Source organism: Macrotis lagotis, chromosome 5 (genome assembly GCF_037893015.1).
Source record: "Macrotis lagotis isolate mMagLag1 chromosome 5, bilby.v1.9.chrom.fasta, whole genome shotgun sequence".
Taxonomy (NCBI): Eukaryota; Metazoa; Chordata; class Mammalia; order Peramelemorphia; family Peramelidae; genus Macrotis; species Macrotis lagotis.
In genome coordinates, this window is record NC_133662.1 from 260,718,393 (window position 1) to 260,745,725 (window position 27,333).

The window sequence follows — 27,333 nt, forward strand, 5'->3', positions numbered from 1 at the left end:
CATTTCTTGGAACAAAGTAGGAATTTTAGAAATGCTTGTTGATCAATTAGTGACTGGAAGTATTCAATTGGGGCGGGGGGAGTTTGGGAAAATGATGAGATTGTAAAAATAAAATAACATCCAAAGACCATTTTTAAGGCTACAATAATAAGTCCTTTAAGGTCAGCAAAGGGAAAGTGATAGATTGAAAATATAATTCTCATAATTCTCATGTATATGTACCCTCTAAGTATTTTTTTTGTTTTTGCAAGGCAATGGGATTCAATGACTTGCCCAAGGTCACATAGCTAGGTAAGTATTAAGCATCTGAGATCAGATTTGAACTCAGGTCCTCCTAATTCCCGTGCCTATGTTCTATCCACTGTACCACCTAGCCACCCCATCCTCTAAGTATTAAATGACCCTTGCATAAGCAAGCTTTAGCTCCTAACACCACTTGAGAAGTTGTCCCCCATTTTTCCAAAGAACAGCCTCATGGTTAGGGGTCCATCTGGGTTCTGATGTCCTTACAGAGGCTAGCTCAACAAAGATGCTCACTAATTTAGCCAAAGTTGAGTAAATAAAAACACATTCCCCACTCAGCGATCAAATATCTCAAAGAATCAATATATCAGCAATCAGCAAAATAGTCTCTAAAATCTCAGAGACGGTACTTTTCCTGGCAGGAAAAAAAATACGTGAAGCTATCCTTACAACTGCCACTACTAAACCCCATCTTGTTTCCAACCCCATTTAGGAGTTGGCAGGATCCCATTCTCATCTCCTGTCCTCCTGAGGTCTCAATGAACTCTCTAGAGTATCCTTCAACAAATCCTGAGTTGGACACTAAAGCTTGAGGCCCTTCCTTTGTCTTTTCTCCTAGGGAGGACTCTGAAAGACCACACAATGATTCATCTAGAGAGACCTTGACCACCAATTTTGCTGAAGTGGGGAAGTCCTCATTTTCTAGCAACGTGACCAAGAACAGATCGTGTCACCTAGCTGGGCCTCAATTTATAAGATAATCGAATTAGCTCATCGATTAGAGCTGGAGGGAGCCTTGAGGCCTCTCCACTTTACAGATGAAGGCCCTAAGATCCATAAAGGTTAAATGACTCCCAGATCTTCCTGGTCCAGCAGCCTCTCCAAAATGATCTCCCTAAAGACCTAAAGCTTAGGCTGTTTTAGCACACTTCTCGCACTCAATACATGTTGACTTTCCATATCAACCACCTTTCTCAAGTTCGCCCTCCTAGCTCTGTCCCTTCTTTATTCATTCAAGTTGATTGAAAAGGTTGAAGGCCTCCATTAAGAACTTTCTACTTTCTTTTTTTTTCTGAAAACATCTCTATTGGCGCCCATCCCTTCACTGTACCCTTCCCTGTGAACTCTCCTACCTCAAATCTTGCCACCAACTTTTTTCTTTTACTTTTTTTGCAAGGCAGTGGGGTTAAGTGGCTTGCCCAAGGTCACACAGCTAGGTCATTAGTAAGTGTCTGAGGCCAGCTTTGAACTCAGGTCCTCCTGACTCCAGGGCCGGTGCTCTATTCACTGCACCAGCTAGCCACCCCTTGCCACCAACTTTTATCAAATTCAATGCCTCCCTATCGTCTGTCTCTGGGACCAAGTATAAACTTCTGCTTAACAACCCAAAGTTCTTTTCACCTTGGTCTCACTCTACCTTTCCAAGCTTATTGTCCATCCCTCTTCCTGCTACCTGAACTCTATAGTCCAGTTAAACCAGCTTTCTCCCTGTTCCTTCTGAACCAGAAATGCTAGTCAGACAGCAAATAGTTAACTTGTACTCTGTATGCTGCCTTTCCACCTACAAAAACAGCAGGGCTTGTGTAACCCAAGGAATGTTAGGTTTTTGCAACATCTCTGGAGAAATGTGTTATTTTGTGCCTCTCCTCAAGCTGATAGAGACTGTCTCAGGATCATGTTATCTGGTCAGAAATTTCGCCATATCATGTATCTTGTGTCCTGTAAAGCATTCTCATATATTATGTCAAAATATGCTCTAGACAGGGCCCAGAACCTAAGCCATATTTGTTCAGAAAGCATAGAAATGTTGTTCTTGTGACTTCAGACCTACGCTACCTAGCTGCTCCTGGGTATGGTACCAGGGCTTAATAAATGCATCCCTACTGAAAGAAAGACTGATAGACTAGTCATTATGCAATCTAACAAACATTTATTTAATACTTTCTTGTTCCTGGGCTGTGCTAGGCTAGAAAAACAAAGGTCCTAAGTCAATCAGACCCTGCCCTCTAGGATGGGGAATTACCTTAGCATCAACTTGTCTAGACAGGCCAGATTCTAAAGAACTGTTCCACAAACTCTGCCACTTCATCAAGCTACAAATCTGACCACTCCCTTTCCTTTCATCCCATAAAGTGGACAGTCAGTCCTTACCTTATTATTCCCCTGTCTCTGCCTGTCAAAAACCCTTTTATGTATAGACACCAAGTTTAGACCACCTGGAAAGGAGGAATGCAGAATAGCATTTAAGACATCCCAAAGTTCACTGGGGAAAAAGTCCAGGAAAGCAACAAGAAATAAAAAACATTCCTTCAAATGGCTGGGCCACAAGCAGGAGATGCAAGAGAATCTCATACAAAGAAACCAAGAAACTGAGGCTTGGTCAGATGAAATCCATGACTGAAGTATAGATGGTGTTACTTTGTTCAATAGAATTAAGAATAGGTAACTGTTGGATTTTCTATTTAGTAGTACTCTCTATTAAGAAGATATAATCTGGGGCGGCTAGGTGGCGCAGTGGATAAAGCACCGGCCTTGGAGTCAGGAGTAGCTGGGTTCAAATCCGGTCTCAGACACTTAATGACCTAGCTGTGTGGCCTTGGGCAAGCCACTTAACACCATTGGCTTGCAACCCCCCCCCCCAAAAAAAAGATATAATCCCAGGAGGAATTGGGAGAAGGCACTTGGATGATGGTCAGTGGATAGAGAATCAGAAGAAATTTTATTAGAGATCATCTAGATAGAAGGAGGAAATAGAAAAGGAAGTTGATCACAAACAGCATATGTGCTAATAATAATATAATAATCATACTAGCTAGAATTTATATAGTGCCTATTTTGCATCTGTGAATTAAGTTTTTTGCAAGGCAATGGGATTAAGTGACTTAACCAAGGTCATCTAGCCAGGTAATTATTAAGTGCCTGCATTCAGATTTGAACTCAGATCTTCCTGACTCCAGGGCTGGTACGCTGGGGCACTTAGCTGCCCCTAACACTGTGCTTTTCTTTTTTTCTCTTTCTCTCTTTTTTTATTTTTTTAGGTTTTTGCAAGGCAATAGGGTTAAGTGGCTTGCCCAAGGCCACCTAGCTAGGTAATTATTAAGTGTCTGAGGCCGGATTTGAACTCAGGTCCTCCTGACTCCAGGGCCGGTGCTTTATCCCCTGAGCCACCTAGCATTCTCAACACTGTGCTTTTCAAATGTTATCTCATTTGATCAACATAATAACCCTACTATTAAGATCCCCATTTTACAATTGAGGAAACTGAGGTAAATAAAGATTAAATGATTTTTTTTCCAAGATCATAAAAAACTGGATTTGAATTCAGATCTTCCCTGACTCTGGGCCCAGCACTTTATCCACTGCGCCATCTAGCGATGGAGGCTTCAGTTACCTAGATAATGGAACTTTCAGTTTAAAGCAGAACAGTTAATTATTCAACTTTAAAGAAGAAACTGAGGTCTCTGACCCTAGAAAGAGTAATGAGTGGAAGTTTCAGAGACAGATTTAGGTTTCTTGTCATTAAAAAACTTTCCATAAATCAGAGTCGTATATTCCACAGAAGTGGAATAAACTGCTTTGGATGCTTAGTGGGCTCATCAGAATTAGGATAATGTTCATCAGGGGTATTTAGAAAGAAGCTATATGACCACTTCTCAGATATGCAGTTTTGAGAACTGTTTTTTCCAGGTATGATTTGGACAATGTCAGCAAGGTGGCGCAGTGGATAGAGCAACAGGCCCTGGAATCAGGAGGACCTGAGTTCAAATGCGGCTTCAGACATTTGATACTTAAAAGCTGTGTGACCTTGAGCAAGTCATTTAACCCCATTACCTTGCCAAAAAAGAAAAAGTAAAAAATAAATTCAAATCTAACCTCAGATACCTGCTGGTTTTGTGGCCCTGGGCAAGTCACTTGATCTGTTTCCCTCAGTTTCTTCATCTGCAAAAATAATCTAGAAAAGGAAATGCCAAACTACTCCAATATCTTTGCCAAGAAAAACCCAAATAGTCTCACAAACAGTTGTACATAACTGGAATAACTGAATAAAAACAATGATTTGGACCATTTTGTGGATGAGGTCCCTTCTAACTGAGGGTCCTCCAAAAGAATGGAAGTTTTGTTTTAGTTTAGTTTTATTTTTTATTTTTTTTAGTTTTTGCAAGGTAATGGGGTTAAGTGGCTTGCCCAAGGCCAAACAGCTAGGTAATTATTAAGTGTCTGAGGCCGGATTTAACTCCTGACTCCAAGGCCAGTGCTCTGTCCACTGCGCCACCTAGCTGCCCCAGAATGGAAGTTTTTTGATAGCAAAGATCATTTTTACTTGTTATTTCTAACCTCTGGCACACAATAGATTCTTTTTTTTTTTTTTGGCAAGGCAGTGGGGTTAAGTGACTTGCCCAAGGTCATACAGCTAGGTAATTATTAAATGTCTGAGGCCAGATTTGAACTCAGGTCCTCCTGACTCCAGGGCTGGTGCTCTATCCACTGCATCAGCTAGCTGCCCCAAGATTCTTAATAAATGATTGTTGATGGCCTCTAGCTCACAGTAATTCTGTGCTTGTATCATCTCTGCTCTTTTTAAATTCCTATAGTAATGTACCATTCAAACAACATTACTCATCTATTCCTTTATATCTATCTTTTCCTTCCTTCTCCCAAAGAGACTGTAAACTCATCAAGATAGAAGACAGTGAACTCCAAATTAGGAAAAACTGAGTTCAAATTCTGCCTCAGATAGTTACCATGCATGTGACTGTGGGCAAGACAGCTCCCCTTTCAAAACCTTCCTGTAAAATGAAGGGTTTGAGTTCACTGGCCTGCATAGTCCCTTCCAGCTCTAAATAGATAATATTACCCCTCTTGGTACCACTCAGAGTGCATAGGCCAGTGTCCTAAACAAGGTAGAGAGGCTTATCAAAGTTTGTTGATTGAATGAATGACAATAACCTAACTTTGGAGTTGCTAGGTGGAATTGCCCAAGCCCCACCATGAACAGAGAAAATAAGAGGACAGGGGAGGCTGCAGAGAGACTCCTTACTTTCTCATTGGCTGTCTTGTTCAGGTAATAATCCCTGGAAGGCAGAAAGAGACCAGACTGATCCACCTGTAGAAAAAGGAAAAAGGGTCATCTGGACTGGCAAGGTGGTGGGGAAGAGGAAGCCACATGAGCTTCCCTCCAACAACTGTTGGATCCAGGGATCCAAGAGCATATGCACACAACCTGTCTTTGGATCCTGCCCAGCCTCTCACCTGAATAACATTGCTGTTGGAGCTTTTGGCATCTGCACTGACATAGACTGTGAAGAATGGGCTGGCCCGGTAGGTCCCAGACACCATCTTTAAAACATCCATGAAGTTGTCCTGTGCCCAGGGTCCTGTGATGTTCCAGCCTCCAATCTAGAAGAGAGGAAACCCAAAAGGCTCTCTGGTTCCTGAACTCTCTTTTCCTTTGGCTCTAGGTAAGAGGAAGGACCTGCCAGCTAGGCCCCTCTGATCCTCTCTTTCTCCTTGATCTCTCCCACAAGCAATCCCCATGTCCTTATTCCTGAACTGGGTCTAGTCCCACCTTGTCAATGAGGTCTCGGAGGGGCTGGGCCCCCAGCTCTTCAATTCGTTGTTCCCGGAGGCAGGAGAGATAGTAACGTTGAGTCTTGCGCTCTGCCTCGCTGGTGGAGTTGAAGGTCTCATTCTCTGCATGTGTGAGAGGGCATCATGTCACCATCTCTAGCCTCAAATCCTGCCTCAGCCACTCATGAGCTGTGTGACCTTAAGCCAGTCACTTACCCTCTGCCCTCTAGGGTCATTTCTAGCTCTAGATCTGGGATCCTAAGATCCCTTGTTTGCAAATATGTCAGGGAGAAGGGAAGTACACTGTCAAATAACTAGGGATCTGGGTGAGGGAGCTGTTGCTACTGCTGCTCTTTGCCTCAACAGGGTCAACACCTCTATGGAGTTCTGGATGGAAGACAAATCTTGGCATCTTAATCTCTGTCCAGGGAAGTCCTGTAGAGTACCTGGACTTTACAAGATCTCTAGATACTCATTTCTCCAAGGCTACACATTCATTCATTCAATGTTTAATAAGTCCTGACTTGTACAGGGTTGTTGAGGAAGCCAGTGTGCTGCAGGGAGAGCTGGTGTTAAGAAGACCTGAGTTCGTTTTGTTTTCCCCAGACTTCTGCTGAGCCTGGCAGCGGGCCTACCAAGATTAATTAGCACTCCACATGACTTTTTCTTTAATCTCTTCTTAACGTTTCTATTACTTTCTTTTGTGTTGTAACTTCTTTTCATAAATCTCTATTTTCTTTTCACACCTGCATTTCCCAGGTCAAATCAGTGGTTCTTCACAAGCAAATTATCGATCACGGGGCAACATTTTTGGAGAGCCTGCCAGGAGACCTCTACCTTGACCTGGGGAACTAGACCATGTTCCATAGACAAACTGAGACTTTGGAAAAACCTTAGCTTAAAAGGCCAAGGTCTCTCCTGGGGTCATCTCCAGTCCTCCTGATCTATATCTTGCCATTGGATCCCAATAGATCCAGAGGAGAGTGTGAAGATGATGACTATGGACAATCCTGCATCACTTAAATCCACTTTACTTGCAAGTCGGACATCAACTACCAACTGTCATTGGTCCTCTTCAAAATTAAGGACAACAAAAAAAACAAAAAAAATTAAGGACAAGAAGTTCTGGGGCAGAACCAAGATGGCACGACAAAGTTAGCAGAGCTTTTCTCTCCACAACTTTAAATATAACCTCTATGCAGACCTTAAAACTACAGATTCCACCAAAAAAAGAACAGAACACATTCTCAGTTCAAGATATCATGGAGCATCTTCAGGAAAGGTCTGTCTCCTCAGGGGTAAAGGGAAAGTATATCCCAGTGTAGGTAGGAAAGCCATTGTGCATCTCAGGTTCCCACTCCAGATAAAGTCTGAGTCATAGGAACATAAATACTGGATTGGGAGCAAATGACTGCATAGGCAAAGCCTGAGCATAAAGGAAACAAATCTCGGCATAAGCAAGCAACACCTGGGTTGCATAGGCAACACCTTGGCAAGTGGTATGCCAGGACCAGACCCTGGTTGCAGCACATTGGGCCTATACTTCCTGTAGCCCAGGAGCAGAAGTCAACTATCAAAATGAGCAAAAAAAACAAAAAGAGTGCTAACCATAGAGAAAGCTCCAATTCCAATAGGAAGGATAAAAATGTCATCTCAGGGCAGCTAGGTGACACAGTGGATAGAGCACCAGCTCTGAAGTCAGAAGTACCTGAGTTCAAATCCAGCCTCAGACACTTAAAAATTAGCTAGCTGTGTGACCTTGGGAAAGCCACTTAACCCTATTGCCCAGCCAAAAGAAAAAAAAAAGGAAAGAAAAAAATGTCATATCAGAAGAAGAAAGCAGTGACAAATGACATACGTGGGAAGTCTTGGGTTTATGAATTGGCCTCAAATCCCAAACCTTGGCAGAACTTTCAAAGGGTTTTAAAAACCAAAGAAGAAAGGAAGAAGAAAACGGAAAAAAGAAGTGAGAGTCATACAGGAGAATTATGAAAAATTGACTGAGGAAATCAACCCTTTGAATTGGCAAAGGAAACACCAAACTTGGCATAAACAACCAAAAAACCCCAACAACCCAGAGATACTGTCAAGGGCATTGACTAATGAGCAAGGCACAACTGAAGGGAGAAGTGCGACTACTCAAAGGGGGATGAGTCCTAGCCAAGAGGAAGTAACAAGTTCTCTTCTTCCATCCTTACATGCTACTGGACCCAAACAATGCCCCCATACATGCAATCTATGCAATTTCTTAGTTCATGTTTTGTCAAATAAAATTAATAATTTACTACAATTTTTATGACAACAACAACAACAACAAAAGAGGACCTGGGTTCAAATGCTGCCTGATACTAGCCAGACAGTCACTACGGACTCTCCTCTATGACTCAGATGATTTGGACTCAAAAAGCTAAGTGCCGACACCACCAGGTGTTGTGCTAGTCCTGGTCTCCCCAGAACAACAAGGAAACAGCCTCTACCCTCAAGGAGCTTAAGTTCAGTCTATCAAGGAGGTGACAAATATGGGCCTTATACTTGATCCATTAATATGAGGATATAGAAGGGGTGTGTGTGTGTGTGTGTGTGTGTGTGTGTGTGTGTGTGTGTAGGCAATTGGGGTTACACTTGCCCAGGGTCACACAGTTAATATATCTGAGATTTGAACTCAGGTCCTCCTGACTGCAGGAACAATATCTAAAGAAAGTATCCTCTAGGAAAAAATGAAGAGAGATGTCTTCAACATGCCCCCAACACACACCTGAGTTCAGGGTTTCTTATCAGTGAGATCCTAGTCGAGTTATTGAATGTTTCTGGGACTTAATTTCCTTATTTATAAAGGAAGGGCTTGAGCTAATTGCTTTCTAAGGTCTAGCTTTATAGAGAGAGCAAATTAGGGGCAGCTAGCTGATGCAGTGGATAGAGCACCAGCCCTGGAGTCAGCAGTACCTGAGTTCAAATCCGACCTCATACACTTAATAATGACCTAGCTGTGTGGCCTTGGGCAAGTCACTCAACCTCATTGCCTTGCAAAAACCTAAAAAATAAAGAAAAAAAAGAAAGAGCAAATTAAAGGGAGAAGCCCTTACAACGGGTGAGCCATGAGAAAGGCTTCATGGACAGGGTGGCCCTTGAGTCAAGTCTTAAAGGAAACAGTGGATTCTAATAGGGACATAGGATCAAAAACTCTAGAGCTGAAGCTGGAAGGAATCTCAGAAGCCACTGAGTCCAATCCCTCCATTTTACAGAAGAGGAAACTATGATACAGGGAGGTGAAGATCCTGCAAGTAGGAAGTGGTCGAACTGGGATTTGAACCTGGGACTTCTCACTCTTCCCATTTTCACAGTGTTTATCTACTAAGTGACAAATGAACTGCTATCTACACATACGGCATCGTGCTGGGCTCTGGGGATACAAGAATAGAAGGATAGAAGAGTTATACCTTCCCTTTACCCCTGAGGAGACAGACCTTTCCTGAAGATGCTCCATGATATCTTGAATTGAGAATGTGTTTTGTTCTTTTTTTGGTGGAATCTGTAGTTTTAAGGTCTGCATAGCAGTTCTATATAAAGTTGTGGGGGTGGCTAGGTGGCGCAGTGGATAGAGGACCTGAGTTCAAATCCAGCCTCAGACACTTAATAATGACCTAGCTGTGTGGCCTTGGGCAAGCCACTTAACCCCATTGCCTTGCAAAAATAAAAAATAAAGTTGTGAAGGGAAAAGCTCTGGAGCAGCCTTCAAAATAGTATTTGAGTTCAAGGAGCTTAATCGTATCAGCGTATTTGAACAGGAAAATAAAATAAATACAAATGAAACAGATAAATAAATACAAAAAAAAATCTTGAGCCGTTCAAATGCAATGAAGGAAGCCCAAGTAGCTAGGAGATTGAGAAAGGCTTCCCATACAGGTGGCATCTGCATCTTTAAGGATTTTAGGAGGAAGAAGTGAGGGGTGAAGTGTGTTCCAGGCAAAGGAAGAAGGTGGCACAGGAAATGCCAATTTCTGAGAACAGTGGGTCAGTTATACTGGATAGTAGAAGGCCTGAAGGGAAACAATGTACAACAGGGTTGGAAAGATAGACTAAAGGAAGCTTAGAAATGACTTTACAGACAAAGAAAAGGACTTTTTCATTTTATCTTGGGGCAATAGGGAGCCACTGAGGGTTATTTGCCAGGTGAGTACCCTGGCACAGGCTTAGAGTTGTGGGAGCAACAAGAAATCTAGTTTAACTAAAATATAAAATAAATGGAGAAGAGTACTGTGATCTAAGTCTCAAAAAGTGGTAGGAACTCTTGCTGGGTTCCAAAAAGAGAATTAATACAGATCTTTCCACCCCTGGCATCCCACCAATTTCATCCCTCAAGGTAATGGAAAGTCTCTTAGTAGAAACAGACTTGGGTCTATAGTCAGGGGAAAAAGTAATAGCCAACATTTATATAACACCGTGCTAAACACTTGATAATTATTATCTTATTTAATCCTCACAACCATGGGAGGCAGATGCTATTATTATTTCACAGATGAGGGAATTGAGGCAGAGGTGAATTGACTTGCTCAGTGCCACATTGCTGAATTTGATCTCAGGTCTTCTGATTCCAGGCTTAATGCTCTATATATTCTGTTATCACTAGTGGTACTTGGTTCCAGTACCACTGAGTTACATGACTTTGGGAAAATTGCTTTGCCTTTCTTTCTTTTCTTTCTATTTTCTTTCTTTCTTTCTTTCTTTCTTTCTTTCTTTCTTTCTTTCTTTCTTTCTTTCTTTCTTTCTTTCTTTCTTTCTTTTTTTCTGTCCATCCATCTTTCTTTCTTCATTTTTTTTTGCAAGGCAATGGTGTTAAGCTACTTGCCCAGGGTTACTCAGCTAGGTAATTATTAAGCATCTGAGTTTAGATTTGAATTCAGGTCCTCCTGACTCCAGGGCTGGTGCTCTATCCACTGTGCCACCTAGCTTCCCCTTTGCCTTCTGAGCCTCCATTTGTTAAATCTGGAAAATGGACAACAATATGAGGCTGTATGACAAAGTGGATAAAATATCAGGTCTCTGGGGCAGCTAGATGGAGCAGTGGATAGAGCACTGGCCCTGGATTCAGGAGGATCTGAGTTCAAATTTGACCTCAGGCACTTAATGATTACCTAGCTGTGTGGCCTTGGGCAAGCCACTTAACCCCATTTGCCTTGCAAAAACCTAAAAAAAAAAAAAAGAAAAAGAATCAGGTCTCAAAGTTAAGAAGACCTGGGTTCCACTCCCACCCCTGATATATATACTCACTGTGTGGCCCTCTTTGTGCCCTAAGGTGGTTCTCTGAGACTATTCTGAGGTGCAGAACAATTTGGTCCCAGATCTTTACTAGGGATGCCACTCAGCTGGGAGTCTCTCTGGATACATTTGACCCACAATACTTCCAAGTGCTGCTCAAATCAGATTGAAATATAACTATGAAATAGCTAACAAAATAAAAATTCAACAACATATAGATAATGTTCTTATGTTGTTTTCTAAGTCAAAATGCACTTACAAGTATCCAGTTAGACACTGTTGCACTACACCAAAGAAATCATTGTGAAATTTTTTTAAAAAAGGAAATAGTGATGATAATCCCTCACCTCCACACTGCAGAGGGGACTAGTGAATAAAAGGTTTTGTAGACTTTTTTTTATTTTTGCAAGGCAATAGGGTTAAGTGACTTGCTCAAGGTCACACAGCAAAGTAAATATTAAGTGACTGTGATCAAATTTGAGGTCCTCCTGATTCCAGGGCCAGTGCTCTATCCACTGTCCCCCTTAGCTGCCTCTTTGGTCTTCAATTGCATTATAGAGATGCAATAATTTTTGTTATTATTATTATTATTATAGGTTATTAACTCCCATCAGTACCTTGGACAGCAACTAATCCTCTCTCAAGTTGACAGACACAAGAGGTTCAGAGAGGTAAGGGATTTTTCCCCCTCTAGCTAAGGGCAGAGAGGGCTGTACAACTTTAATCTCTTGCTTCTTAAGCAAAGACTTTCCCAATGCTCTCTCCAGCTACTCTGGTCAGCACAGACCACAGATTTAGAGGAAGGGACCTCAGAGACTAAGTTTTTTTTTTATTTACAAGTATAAAAAAATAAGTAATTTTATTTATTTTTAAGGGGGGGGGGTTGCAAGGCAATGGGGTAAGTGGCTTGCCCAAGGCCACACAGCTAGGTAATTAAGTGTCTGAGGCGGGATTTGAACTCAGGTACTCCTGACTCCAGGGCTGGTGCTCTATCCACTGCACCACCTAGCCACCCCTCAAAATAAGTAATTTTATTAAAGAAATGAATGAAAATACATAAGGAGGATTTAAAATACATTTATATCTAATTTAGAGTAACCCCTTTCTATGCCACCACTCAATTCTGGCAAGCTAAATAGAAGGAAAATTTTCACCCCAGTTTTAACAGAGATGTATCTATTATATTGCTTGTTGTTACTTAAAAAAGTCAATCATAAGGTAAACATCCTATCATCAAGGTACTTTTTTTAAAAAAACAAAAACTCCATATCCTTAAAAAAAAAAACCCTTCTTTTGACTGTCATTTTCTCAAGAAAATATCCTATCTCCCCCCTCTCTTGTAAACTCCTAGAAAAAGCTATCTAACCATACTATTCTCTCTCAATTGAAACCTGTCTCTCAGGTTAATTAATTGACAAATGTGATGACCTTTCTCAATCCCTATCCATTTCGACTTCTCTGCAGCTTTTGATTCTCCTGACCATTACTTCTTCTGAAAACTCTTTTGTTTATGAGTTTTATGACAATTAAGCCTATTTTTTTTAGAGAGGAAGAAACTGAAGCCCAGTAAGGTTAAGTATCTTATTTAAAGCAGATAGTAATTGTGAGATGAGATTGGATCATATTCCAAATTCTGCGCTGGCTATTGTGTCATTAGGATTTTTCTTGGTTGGGTGACACTTCCTACTTCTCTGTCATCACTAGGGTCCTCACCTGCCTTTCCCTCCTTGAGGAGATCCTGGTCTCTGATATGACCCTTCCCCAGGTGTTCTCTAGATTACCCAGGTAACTCACCAAGGAGATGTTTCAGCACAGCCTGATTCTGGTCCCAGAGACTATTGAAAGTATTCCATCTTGAGCGTCCATCTGGCAGTGGGTTTCGCCGCATCCAGCCACCACAAGAGAATTGGTAAAAGTCTTCACAGGGGTTCACCTCCCGGTCCAGGGATTCCAGAATCTTACCAGCCACTCGAATGCAGGCTTCAGTCAGGCAGGTGTTATTTAATGAGACTGTGCCTGAGAAAAAGTAAGGGAGAAAGATCCTCCTTCAACAAAGGAGGAGAAACCTGATGCTCAAAGAAGAAATCAAGTGACCAATCCATACACATTTATTGTGCCTTAAATCGAAATACAAAAACTCAAGTACAACAAAGACTGCCCTCAAAGAGCACCATCCCCTCCCTCCCATGATATATGTATCATTCCACAATATTTTAATGGAAAATTAAATTTCAAATATCTGGAGAAAGTAGTCATTTAATGCTTTGCAGGAGATAATCAGAAAAGAATTCCTGCAGGAAGTGACACTTGAGTTGAGCTTTTAAATACATTTTTTTAAGTATTTAAGGCAATGGGGTTAAGTGGCTTGCCCAAGGCCACAAAGCTAGATAATTATTAAGTGTCTGAGTTCAGATTTGAACTCAGGTCCTCCTGACTCCAGGGCTGGTGCTCTATCTACTGTGCTACCTAGCTGCCCTAACCCAGGGATTCTATCAAGTAAGTATTTATAAAGCGACCACTCTATAGTAGATGCTAAGGAGTGAAAATCCTCTGGAGTCATTCTCAACTCTTTTTCAATATCCAAAATTCTATATCTAATCAATTGCCAAGCCTTGCTGATTCCACCTCCCTATCATTTACCCTCACACTACATTTAGGTAGGTAAAGCCCTCAGCACCTCTCACCTTGACTATAGCAACAGTCTCTTCATTGATCTCCCTGCTTAAAGTCTCTCCCCCCACCCCCATCCATCCTGCATATAGTTGTCAAATTAATAGACTTTTTTAAATCCAATTTTATTTTCACTTGTGAATTCTCTACCTCTTTTCACTCATCAAGAAGGCAAGAAATATATAACACACATAAAAAGTCATGTAAATATATTTCTGTATTATCCATGTTCAAAAAAATTAAGAAGAAAATTTCTTCAAAATGACTTATGAATTCAGCATGTGGACATGGATAGCATGTTTGATCATGAGTTAATTGGAATTGTGGTGGATCATTGTATCAATCAGAATAGCTAAATCTTTCACAATTCATCATCATACTGCTGTTGCCTTGCAAATTATCTTAGGTCTGCTCACTTCACTTTGCTTCAGTTCATATAAGTCTTCCCAAGTTTCTCTGAAACTGTCCACTTTATCATTTTTTACAGCACAGTAGTATTTCATCACATTCAAATACCATAATTTGTTGAGTTTTTTTCTTTCTTTTTGGAGGCATTTAGGGTTAAGTGACTTGCCCAAGGTCACACAGTTAGTAAGTGTCTAAATTTGGATTTAGCCTCCTGACTCCAGGATTGGTGTTCTATCCACTAAGCCACCTAGCTGCTTCAAATACTATCACTTGTTCATCCATTTCCCACTTGATGCACATCCCTTCAATTTTCAATTCTTTGCCACCACAAAAAAAGGGCTTCTATAAATATTTTTGACTGATTATTTTTTTGCAAGGGAATGGGGTTAAGTGGCTTGCCCAAGGCCACACAGCCAGGTAATTATTAAGTGTCTGAGGCCAGATTTGAACTCAGGTATTCCTGACTCTAGGGCCAGTGCTCTATCCACTGTGCCACCTAGCTGCCCTATAAATATTTTTGTATCTATGTGTCCTTTCCCTTTCCCTTTGAACTCTTTAGGGGTATAGACCTTGTAACAATATTGCTGAGTCAAAGGGTATTCTTAATTTTATGGCTTTTGGGGCAGGGTTCCAAATTGCTCTTCTGAATGGTTGGATTAGATTTCAGCTCCATCAGCAGTATATTAATGAACATATTTTCCCACATGCCCTCCAACATTTGTCATTTTCCTTTTCTATCTTCTTACTTAGCCAATATGATGTGTATGAGGTGGTATCTCAGAGTTATTTACATTTCCCTAATTATTAGTGATTTAGAGCTTTTAAACCTATAAATAGATTTATTTCTTCCTCTGAGAGTTGCCTGTTATTATCCCTTGTTCAATTAGCAATTGGGAGATCAATAAGGCTCTTATTCTTATAAATTGGGCTCAGTTCCATATATATTTGAAAAATGAGACTTTATCAGGGAAAAAAAAACTTGCTCCAAAGATTCCCCCCCACACACAATACAGTTTCTTTCTTTTTTCTAATTTTGACTGTTTGAGTTTTGTGCTAAAACTTTTTAACTATATGTACTCAAAATTATTACCTCCCATCAACCTCCCCCTCTCTCATCTCTATTAGTTTTGAATGTTTCCACCATTCATAGGTAATTTCTTTCATGTTTTGCTAATTTGCTTTATGATATCACTCTTTGTGGCTAAATCAGGTACCCATTTTGAGCTTATCTTGGCAAAAAATATGAGAGATTGGTCTATACCCAGTTTCTGCTGGACAATTTCTCAATTTGTCCTGCAATTTTCTCAAATAGTATTTGTCCTATTATCTGCAATCTTGGGCTTACTAAATATGAGGCTACTGTGCTCATTTCTTTAATTTATAAATAGTCTACTAACCAACCATTCTATTATTTAGCCACTATCAGATTGTTCTGATGATTACCACTTTGTGGTATAGCTTGAAGTCTGGTATTACTAGACCCCCTTAACGTCACTTTTTTTTTCATTGATTCCCTTGATATGTTTGATGTTTTGTTCCCCCAAAAGGGTTTTGTTGTTATTTTTCCTAGCCCTATAAAGTGATTCTTGGGTAATTTGGTTAGCATGGCACTGAATAAATGAACTAATTTAAGGGTTATTGTCATTTATAATATATTGACTAAGCCTACCCATGCATAATTAATCTTGCTTCAGTGATTAAAATCTGTCTTTATTTGTATGAAATGTTTTGCAATTGTGTTCATATAGTTCCTGTGTTTGTCTTGGCAGGTAGATAGATTCCCAAGAATTCTATATTTTCTAAAATTATTTTAATTGGAATTTCCCTTTCTTTCAGGAATTTCTTCCTGCTGGGTTATGTTGGTAACATATAGTAATGCTCGTGGTTTGGGTGGGTTTATTTTATATTCTGTAACTTTGTTGGAACTGATTAATTTCTTTGGTTTTTTTTTTTAGGGTTTTTTTGCAAGGCAAATGGGGTTAAGTGGCTTGCCCAAGGCCACACAGCTAGGTCATTATTAAGTGTCTGAGGCCAGATTTGAACCCAGGTACTCCTGACTCCAGGGCCGGTGCTTTATCTACTGTGCCACCTAGCCGCCCCTGGAACTGATTAATTTCAACTAGTTTTTTTTTTAGTTGACTCTCTAGAGTTTTCCAAGTAAACCATCACATAATCTACAAAAGTGATAATTTTGTTTCCTCATTGCCTTCAATTTCTTTTTCTTATCTTATTGCTATAACTGGAATTTTTTTTTTAGGTTTTTGCAAGGCAATGGGGTTAAGTGGCTTGCCCAAGGCCACACAGCTAGGTCATTATTAAGTGTCTGAGGCTGGATTTGAACCCAGGTACTCCTGACTCCAGGGTCGGTGCTCTATCCACTGTGCCACCTAGCTGCCCAAAACTACTTATCATTTTAAGAAAAGCTCCATTTATTACTGTATTTGCAAACTGATATTTCTAAAACTCATATCTAGCTATATCACTCTAATGGTCAAGAATTTTTATTAGAAGATCACATACAGGTCTTCATAATTTATTTGTCCATAACAATTATGCTTTAATTTTGCTCCCTTATTTTATATGACTCTTTAAGATTTCAATTTCATAGCATTCCTTCTGTCTCTATGCCTTTGCCTAGGCACTTTCCTAAGACTGGAATCATCTCCCTCTTCACCTTTGCCTATTGGAATCCCATGTTTACTTTAAGGCTAAGCTCAAACAATACCTCCTTCAAGAGACCTTTCCTGAACCCTCGTTTATTAGTCTCATCTTTAGAAATCATTATATATATTCTTTGTTTTTTTGTTTAGTTTTTGCAAGGCAGTAGGGATAAGTAATTTGCCCAAGGTCACACAGCCAGGTAATTAAGTGTCTGAGGCTGGATTTGAACTCAGGTCCTCCCAACTCTAGGGCCAGTGCTCTATCCACTGCACCACCTAGCTGCCCCTTTGTATATATTCTTTATTCACCTGTCTATGAGGTGAATGGTCTATTTATTCCCCAAATAGAACATAAATTTCTTGAGGGCAAGACTATTTCACTTTTATATTTGAACTTCCAGATTCTAAATTAGTGCCTAGCACACAGTGGGTGCTTAATAAATATTTCTTGATTGATTATTTGATAAAATGTACATGATACAATCATAAACTCATAGATTTAAATAATTAAAGGATCTTATAGTTTACTTAATCCAGTCCCTTTTTTGAGTTGAGGAAAAATGAAACTCTTTCCCCAGACTATTGGGAAGTATGGAGGAAGGATGTAAAGAAGCTTATAGCTTTTTATAAAAGAGAGAATTTGGCAGGAAAGTCACTCAGTCAATAAATATTCATTCATTACCTACTATGGATCAGGGACTAAGCTAAGCCCTGGGGATGCAAAGAAAGGCAAAAGACAGTCCCTAGTCATCTTCTTTTTTTTTTGCAAGGCAAATGAGGTTAAATGACTTGCTCAAGGTCACACAGCTAGATAACTATTAAGTGTCTGAGGCCACATTTGAACTCAGCTCCTCCTGACTCCAGGGCCAGTGCTCTATCCACTGCGCCACCTAGCCAGTCCGACCATCCCTATTCTTGAAGAGCTCATAGGCTAATGGAAAAGAAGTCAAGCACCAAGGCAGAAAGAACTCAAGGCTTTTCTCAACCACCACCATCCTCACAATTCTAGGAATTCCATCATGAATTCACTCCTCCACTGCTTCCTAAATTGAATAAGAGATCTTAGGAATGAGGGTCATAGGATTTAGAGCTAAAAGAAACCTTTGAGATTATCTAGGTCAAACCCTGGCATTTTAAAGATGAGGAAACTGAGGCCCAAAGAGTTGGTGTCTTGCTCAAAGTCAGAAAAGTAGTAGTTAAGTCCTCTGCCTTCATTCCGAGTACTCTTTCCACTATATCATATTGCATCCAATGACTTGCTCAAGGTCACAGAATAACAAAATCTCAGAGCTGGGAGAGACCTCAGTAGCACCAAATATGAACCAAAAAGAAGCTTCCTCTATGACACCCCCCCCAAAAAATTAATTTTCTAGTCTCTGCTTGAAGAGCTCCAGGAGGAGGATTCCCCACCTGCAGAGACAGCCCTTTCTAGAATATTCCTTCATTCATCAAGCATTTATGGACAGATCCTGCTTTGGCTGTGGGCATTACTACAGCGAGAAAGAATCAAACAATTGCTGTTGCCTTCAAGAAGTTTACTTTCTTCTTGAGAACTTTCTCTTGGCATCAGCTCTGAAGATCATGAAGCTAGGAATTCAAAGTTAGGCCTCTAACTCCAGATGCAGGTGCCCCCCCCCCAAAAAAGGGGCGGCAGAACCTGGAGCTCACCTACCTTGACTGTACTGGACCCCTAGGGTAATGGAACAACCCAAGAGCAAGATGCCCAACAGCAGAGAGATGCCCATTAAAGTCAGTTCTAGCTGTGTTCGGGAGCCCAGGAAATTTCCTGACCTTTTTCGGAAGCCCACCTAGGGGAACAAAGTGAAGAGAAAAAGGGAGGAACTATAAACTAGAATAATAATGATAATAATGATAGCAATAATAACAATGACGATGAGGATATAAAACACCTACTTTTGGTAAGTACTATTTAGAAATAGGAATGTCATTTGATCTTCACCAGTCTTATTATCCCCATTTCCAGGAAAAGAAACTGAGGCAGATAGAGGCTAAATGACTTGCCCTGGGTCACATTGTTAGTAAATGGTTAAGTCAGGATTTGAACTCAGCATTTACTGACCCTAGGTTTAGTGCTCTATCCATTGCACAAACTTAGTGAGATTCTGACAGTTATGATGTTCTAAGAAGAATGAAGAATGTGAAATAATAGGATCATGGAACAAGAGCTAGAAGGTTCTTCAGAGAACATTTTGTTGAACTCTTTCACTTTACCTTTAAGGAAACTGAGCCCAGGAAGATAAGGTAACCTGGAAACTAAGGCTAAAGGACCCAGAGGTCATTCAGTCCCACCCTTTCATCTTACAGAGGGGAAATTTGAGACTCAGGAAAGCTTAGTGATTTGTTCAAGGTCCTCTTGGTTGTAAGCATCAGATGTGGGATTTGAACCCAAGTCCTCAGACTTTAGGCAATCACTCTTTCCTCTGCATAAGGATAATGGAACCCTTTTAAAAAGGAAAGAAAAATCAAAGGAAGATACATTAAGTAACCTGAATGCTAATCCCTCTCATTTGTGGAGTGCCTTAAACTTTGGAAAACACTTTACATAAATAAATGATTTCATTTGATTTTCACAGTAACTGCAGGAGGTGGATTTGAGGTGGGGGTTTTGGTCCAACTGTGACTACTTGAACCTAGGGTACTCCCAGTGTGGAACTTCCCTTTACTAATGAAGCCCACCTGACTGTCTTAGGGAATTTCTGGGACACAGAAAAGTGGACAGGATTAGAACTGAAGTCTTCCTGATGACAGTGCTATGCCACACTGTCTCGTGGGATGCACTGAAGAAATATCAGAGTGCTTATTATACTGCTCTGTTTGAGAAACACTTTCCATCCCTTCGTGTGCAGTTAGCATGACAGCAAAGTCAGTATCTTTGGGAGAAGGCCAACCTTGGAATCTGGAAGACCTGAGTTCAACTCTGATCAGACCAGGAATGTGATCCTGGGCAGCTATAGCATTATAGAATTCAGTGTTTGAGGGAGTAGTCCCATTTTATAGAGAAGTAAACAGAGGCTTAAGAGAATTCAGTGACTCACCCAAGGTCATACAGTTCCTGTAGGGAACTCCACCAACACAATTTTGTTGTTTATCTGTATTTGTAACTTAGCATAAAAGACTGACCCATAGTAGCTTGAAACAGTGTTGATTGATAGGAATCTTAATGCGTGCCTCAGGCCCTGAGATGGCAAATCACTGGTTCAGGGTCACACAGCTGGTATGTAGCAGAGTCTAGACTTGAATTTGGGTCTTTTTTGTTGTTGTTGTTGTTATTTTTGCAAGGCAATGGGGTTAAGTGACTTGTCCAAGGCCACACAGCCAGGTAATCATTAAGTGTCTGAGATCAGATTTGAACTCAGGTCCTCCTGACTCCAGGGCCGGTGCTCTATCCACTGTGCCACCTAGCTGACCCCAAATCTGGGACTTTCTAAAGTCAAGGTTGTTCTTTTCCCCACCTCCTTCCCCATGTTGCCCTGGATTTGTCATTGATATAGGTAAATGAAGAGATGTGGAAAACACTTTGTAAACAGGCCAGTAAATGAATACCAACCTAATATCATTAATTAGTTGAGTTAACTCTGATCAGTGAGCTACAAAAGACTTGTCCAGTCCATTTATGAAGTCTCGGCCTGCTGGTTTCTTACCATGAGGGAGCATGGAAAGTAGGAGGCGGCAGTTAAGCCAGTATAGTAGGAAGGCTTAGAGATTCAGAATTGGAAGGGTTTTAGAGGTCTTCTGGGTCCACAGCCTTCATGATACAGACAGGGAAACTGAAGCCCAGAGAGATCACAAAATAAAATTTGGGGAGTTAAATCATCCTATCCCCTTCATTTTACAGATGAATAAGCAGGTCTAAGAGTGAAATGATCTGCAAAACATCACACGGCTAGTCAATGTGTGAGCCAGGATTCCAGTTCAGGTCCATTTCATTTTCTTGCCTCCCACAACTAAAAAGTGAGTGGGGGGAGGGGAGCTGACTGCAAGGAGGCACCCTCTTCCCCAATCCCACTCCCCAATAGCTCATGCAGACCTCCATAACATCTGGAGAGGGAATGCCATCAGGTGAAGGCTCAGGGGCCTCATCATCTCGAAGGGTGGTCCGCTTATACTCCATCATCTGCAGAGACAGAGACAGAGGAACACAATTGTCAGAGTGAGGGAAACTGCCTTCTCTAGGGGCCCTCAGTTCCTCTTCTCCTATCCCCTTGGGGTGGGTCCCTAGAATGCCTGAATCTGTAGCACTTTGTATTCAACCAATGTCATCCACTAAACATTGATTATCTATGGAGAAAGGGGGAGGGAGAGATCTAGAAATGACACTGCTCTAGGAGGGTTTCCAGAATGGTGATGATGCATGAAGAGGCCCATGACCTCCGGGAGGGGCTGTCGTGAGTGAGGGAGCACTGTGCTAAGTCCCCAGTCTCATTTTCTCCTCCAGAGCCATCTGAGTCCAGTGGCCAGATAAGACTCAAGATGACTGGAGATGGCCCTGGGTGGTAGTGGGATAGGGAAAGATGGAGGGAATGGTTCCTGCCCTCCTGGAGCTTGCAAGGGACTCTCCGTGCACAGAGGGAGCACAGCACAAGTGGACGAGGGAGGACTCTGTGCTCCTGTCAGTCTTTTCGCCCTCCCCAGCTCTCCAACTTTCTCCTCAAATTTCCTGTTCCACAGTCCCAGGGAAAGAGACCTGCCCACTCCTGTCCGCGCAGCCCCTTCCATTTCAAGTGCAACTCCCCAGGACAGCTCTCTAACGTAGCTGGGCCAGCTCACCTTAAGGGTGAGGTAAAAGTTTGGAGGTGGGAAAGGCAGCTTTCCTTCCCTCCCTCCCACCCCCCCCCCCCCATGGCACAGCAGTTTATTTGGTTGTTTTTGCTAGGGCTGACCCCCAACCTGCCTCCCCGGTGACCTGGAGCCAGGCACAGCCTACGGATGAGGTAAGGGTGTGGAGGTGGGACCTACAACTGTATTCAGGGAAACTCCAGGCTGGAGGCGCCGAGGCCAGCTCCCCACCCCCACCCAGCAGAGTTTCTTGGCTTTCCCCTTCTAGGACATCACCCCTCAATTGCCTCTCCTGAAGGCAGGGCAAGGAAACGGAGTGCGATCGGGAGCGCACCCCCCACGTTCCGCTCCCCTGGTCCCCAGCTTCTTGCTCACTCCCTCGCCGCGCCCCCAAGCCCAGACACCGCGCCCCAACCTCCCCCCCACCTGGTTTCTGCCTCCCAGCCCCACACTCACGCCTCCGCCCAGCTCCTGCAGGGCCAAGCTCATGATGGGCTGGGGGCGGCCCCTCCCCAGGCTCGGCTAGGCTGGGTTTGGCGGCCCCCTGGCTGGTTCGGCCGGACCTGGGCCCCCAGCGCCTCCTCCACCCGCCATGGCCAAGGCCGAGTCCGGGACTAGCGGCGGCGACGGTGGCAGCGGCAGCCGGCGCCACAGCCCCCGCCCTCCAGGCTCTCCCCCCTCCCAGAGCATCGGACCTGGGGGAGGGGACATGGGAGGCGGAGCCCCGGCGGCCGGGGAGCACCCCAGCCAGGGGCGCGGGGTGGGGAGGGCCCTGGACCCAGATGGCCGCGCGGGGGCTCCTCTAAGCCCCTCTCCTCTGCTCCCCAACAGCCCTGCCTGTGGCACCTGAAGCCCCTTCTAGTCCCAAGAAGTCAGCCCTTCCTGCTTCCCTCCCTGGAAGTTCCGGGGAGCATCCCTCTCCCATTTGGGATGCAGCCACTCACCCTGGAGAATCTGCCCAGGAGTTGAGGTTCGCTGGCCACCAGCCCGCCTCCCTCCTCCCCCCACGCCCGGGTTCTGCTGCCAGTTTACAGACGTCGCTCAGACTGGCAGATCCTCCCGCAACAGACCTCACAATCCCACCCCTCCCCCAAACAAACAAACCAACAGCGTCCCCGGGGCTTCAGGCCAGAGTGGAGCCCTCACTCGCCCGCTGCCCACCCTCTCTAGGACCGGGTGGCCCATTCTGGCCCCCCCCCTCAACCCAGCTTACACAGCCAGGAGGCTCATCTCCCCTCTGCCAGACTCCCAGCCAGCCTTATCTGCAGAAACAGTCCCTCCGCCCCTTCCTTTCCGAGCCCCCTGAGACTGGCTGCAGCCTTGGAAAAGGGACTTGCAGGTGGGGTGGGCACCCAGGCACATCATCCCCTCTTTTAATACCTTTCAGTTCGAACTTCTTAGGACCCTACTATGTGCAAAGCGCTACCTTTTAAAAAAGAAAACCATTAACATTTCTCTTGGGGGGGAAACAACGCATTTTGTTCCTTTCTTTCTGGAGAGATTACTATTTTTTTTAAGGAATTTTGCAAGGCAATGGGGTTAAGTGGCTTGCCCAAGGCCACACAGCTAGGTAATGATTAAGTGTCTGAGACTGAATTTGAACCCAGGTCCTCCTGCCTCCAGGGCCGGTGCTCTATCCACTGCGCCACCTCGCCGGCCCTGGAGAGATTATTTTTAAGAATTAAATTTAGCCTAGTATTCTCCCATCTGTGTGAGCTCCATGAAGAGCTGGGGTCTTTCATTTTTTATGGGTATCCCCAGAACTTAACATAGAGCACGGTATAGATCCTCAAGGTTTTCTTTCTTTCACTCATTCGCTAAATTCTTTAAACTTCTGAGACTATCCGAAGCAGAAACACCAATAAAGAAACAAGTCTTATCCTTCTAAGAGACTCTATGGCACCAGATTTGGAGATGGAAGGTACCTTGGAGATCATCCCAGCCCAGGATGGCCAAGAAGCCCCTGTTCCCCCATCCTTGGCACATGTTTATCCAGTCCCTTTCTAAGAACCTTCACTAAGGGAGAGGCCACCAGCCCCCCCTTTCACCTTGGGCTCCCTCTAAGTGGTAGAAATGTCCCCTCCTATCAGATCTAAGTCTGCCTCTCTGCAACCTCTGTTTCCTAGTCCTGGGGACAAGAACAAATCCACCCAGGGCAACCTTGCAAATACTTCAAGGCAGATGGTCTTTTCTCTCCCTTTCATCTTCCTTTGTTCAGGCTAAACATTCCTTTTTTATCAACTGATCCTTTCATTCAAGGCAAACGGTCCAGGCCCCTCAACCCTCACCCAGTCCCTGGTCACCCTGTGTGGGATTCGCTCTGGTCTGACAATATCCTTCCTGCACTGGGATTCCCAGAACTGGAGACAACCCTCCAGATGTGAGTTGAGCTATGTAAGGTAGATCAGTTAGGTCGTGGATAAGACAGTAGGTTTGGAGGCAGAAGATGTGGGTTTGAATCCCTCCCAAGACACTCACTACAAGTATAACTCTGAGCAAATCCCTTCACCTCTGTGCCTCAGTTTCCTCATCTACAAAATGAATGGAGTTGGACAACCTGGGATCTAAATTTCCTTCCAAGCCTAAATCAATGTTCCTGTTACCCTAACTCACACAATCTCTCTCAAGTTGAGATTTCACATCATTAAAATGGGGGTGTACTAGCTGGGCAACCCTGGGCAAGTCACTTAACCCACTGTTCCACAAAAACAAAATGGAGGTAATAATCCACCTTCCAGGGATGTTATGCGTCTCCATTGCGATAAAATCTGTAAAGGGATTTTTGTTTTTGCAAACCATAAAGTCTTATATAATATTTGCCATGGTTACTGCTCCTGAGACATATGAACTTTGTGCCCTTGGACAATTCACTTATTTGGCTGTACCCCAGACAACTAAAAACTACAGTGGTTCCTTGTTCCCCCTTTCCATATGTCTAAGCCACAGAGTCCATAATGGAACTTCCCGAGCTTAATGAAATCATCAATCCAGCTACTGCAGCTGGAGACCATGCACAGCAAATCTCCCCTGTCATTTGTTAAATCAGCTGATGATGTTTTATTTTAATGCACTGACTCCATCTTTTTTTATAAATAAAGTACAAGAATTTGGCATAGGAAATCCAAGAGTTTGAACAACGACCCAATTTATGTCCCTTTCTTCAGTCATTCTACTGTTCCCATCTTTTCACAAATTGTCCCTGGCACAGAACACTCAGATGATCAAGGGAGGGCAACAGTGGGCTCAGTCTTTGTAGGAGGGATTGTTTTGTTTTCATTTCTGGCCATTATTGACCATCTGGATTATTTTCAAACACTTAAACAGAAACACAGACTTAAAAATCTTTAAGGAGTCCCCAGATTTTCTCTCAAGTTTCCTCAGAAATATAGATCGCCCCCCCCCCCCAGCATCATAGGCACAAGACTTTTTGTGCTACTCATTAAGCTCTCAGGGCAGCTAGGTGGTACACAGCGGATAAAACATTAGTCCAGGAGTCAGGAGGATCTGAGTTCAAATCTGGTTCCAAACTCTCAGACTGAACACAGGGCTATCTCTGGTCATCTTGAAGAATCTTTGTCCTAGAGGGAAGCAGAGTAGCATAGTGGGAAGAAATGATGGTTTTGGAAACAGGTAGCCTGAATCCTCCTTCCACCATTTATTACCCCAATGACCTTGAGCAAATCATCAAACCTCTCTGGTTTCCAGCTTCCTGAAAGGCAAAACAAGGGAGTTGGACTTGGTGGTCTTTTCAGTCTTCTGACCTCCTTATCTACAATATTCCATTCTCTCCTCTTCATCCCTTTGGCTCATGCCATTAGGAGCAGCTAGTCAGCACCCAAATCTAATTCATGTGCATGTAATGACATCATCTCCCTGGTGCTGTGGTCTTCTTCGAGAAGGATGGACAAACATCACTCCCTTGCTATCCCAGGAGGAACTATGCTCTTAGAATCCCTAGGTCCAGGTGGCTAGGTGGCACAGTGGATAGAACACTGGCCCTGGAGTCAGGTGGACCTGAGTTCAAATCCAGCCTCAGACACTTAATAATTACCTAGCTTTGTGGCCTTGGGCAAGTCACTTAACCCCATTGCCTTGCAAAAACCTAAAAAAAAAATCCCTAGGTCCCTTTAAAACTGAGATAACTGCCACCTCCTCCAGGAGACTTTCCCCAATACTCCAGCCTTCTCCTCTGATTACCTTCCTATATGTGGTCTCCCCCTTTAGAACAGAAACTCCCTGAGGGCAAGAGATGTCTGCAATTTTTCTTTGTATCTCCGGTGATTAGCACAATGCAGAGTAAGCCTTTAAGTCCTGCTTATTGGTTGGTTGCTTCTATGGCAGCACCCCCAGAACTTAAAACAGCACTTAGCATGTTGAAGCACGTAATAAATGTCTTTTGATTGACAGGGAATGCCCTATTATCGCCATTTTATGAATGAAGAAATTGAGACTCAGGTTAAATGACTTGCCCAGAGTTACAAAGCTAGTAGGTATCAGTCAGAATTCAACACTTTTCCTGTCTCCAAGTCCAGGCCGCTGCTAATTGACTGGTAATAGCAACCTCCTGGCAAGACATAATCTGACATTTCTTTTGAAAACCACCTTTATTGATATCTTTTGCTTTTACATTACCCTCCATTTCCCAATATTTCCCTGTCCCCTGCCAAAAGGATAAAAAAAAAATAAAGTTTGACAAAACTAACCCACATATCAACTAAGTCCAACCCAGTTCTACAGAACCCCAGTTGGAGAAGGACCCTTTGAATCTCTTGTCTCTTTGACCTTTCCTGCTCTAGCCTTCATCCAAGGTTCTTTCAGTCATCTTAAGGGACCAGATGCTGAAGGAAATTCCTGACTGGATGCTAGGTATATTTTTGTCTTTGATTGCCTCAGATCAGCTGCAGGACAATCATTCCTTTCTTTCAGGCCTTATTCTCTCTCACATCCTTCAGGGTAGCTCTTCTAAATCTTCTCTTCTCCCTTCAATGCAACAACTCTCAACTGACACCAACTGAGGCTATTTTCTGTCCTGACATTAGACGGGTCTTCCATCTGTTTAAACTTTATTGACCTTCATTGACCTCACCCGTATTCTGCTCCTTCCATCTTCTCTCAAAATTGGTCCTTAGAGTTCCTTGCCTGATGAATACCTACTCTTTTGGCATTTTTTTTAAAAAAAAAACAGTTTTATTCCTGCTTAGGGATTTTTATCAATTATTTCCCCATACATTTTGTCATTGTTCTTTCATAATAATGACAGAGTTAAAACAAGCTCACCTCATGACTGTTTCTTAGTCATCACCCTCTTTGACTTCTCTGAAGCCCATCTGACCATTCTCTCCTACTGGTTTTGCTGCCACCATTCTCTCTGATTTGTAAATGTTTGACTATTCCTCCCCAGGTAATTTTGGAGGATCATCATACATGTCCATTTATAATGCACATTGACTTTAACTCAGGTCTTGCCTCTTCATTGGCTATTGTACCATCGATTCAGAGCAGAAAGTCACTTGGAGACCATTTGGAGATCTTCCCCTTTGAGATGAGCAAACACTCCAATGAAGGATAAATGATCTGCTCAGGGTCATGTGGAAGGAAGTTTAACTGGTACTCTGGTGAAAGACAATCTGTCCTTGCTCAGAAAATGGCCACTGAGACTGAAGAGGTGCTGGAGGTGGCACAAGACATGACCCAATGAATGATGAACTAAACAATGAATAGACAAGGAGGT

At 42.8% G+C, this 27,333-nt stretch overlaps 1 protein-coding gene across 3 annotated transcripts in view; it reads right to left on the reverse strand.

The window, feature by feature from the left end:
* ECE2 (endothelin converting enzyme 2) overlaps positions 1–27,333 on the reverse strand; it is a 49,950-nt gene that overhangs the window by 11,793 nt on the left and 10,824 nt on the right. The window contains exons 1-7 of one of the 3 annotated variants that reach the window (XM_074189614.1): positions 22,547–22,602; positions 20,854–20,940; positions 18,478–18,613; positions 12,862–13,083; positions 5,810–5,934; positions 5,494–5,640; positions 5,282–5,347 (exon numbers count right to left, since the gene is read on the reverse strand). In XM_074189614.1, coding sequence (XP_074045715.1) covers positions 5,282–5,347; positions 5,494–5,640; positions 5,810–5,934; positions 12,862–13,083; positions 18,478–18,613; positions 20,854–20,940 — 783 coding nt within the window. In that variant the 5' untranslated portion in view covers positions 22,547–22,602. Of the gene's footprint in view, positions 1–5,281; positions 5,348–5,493; positions 5,641–5,809; positions 5,935–12,861; positions 13,084–18,477; positions 18,614–20,853; positions 20,941–22,058; positions 22,145–22,546; positions 22,603–27,333 lie in introns of those variants that run through there. The other 2 variants (XM_074189613.1, XM_074189616.1) reach the window with 2 other exon arrangements.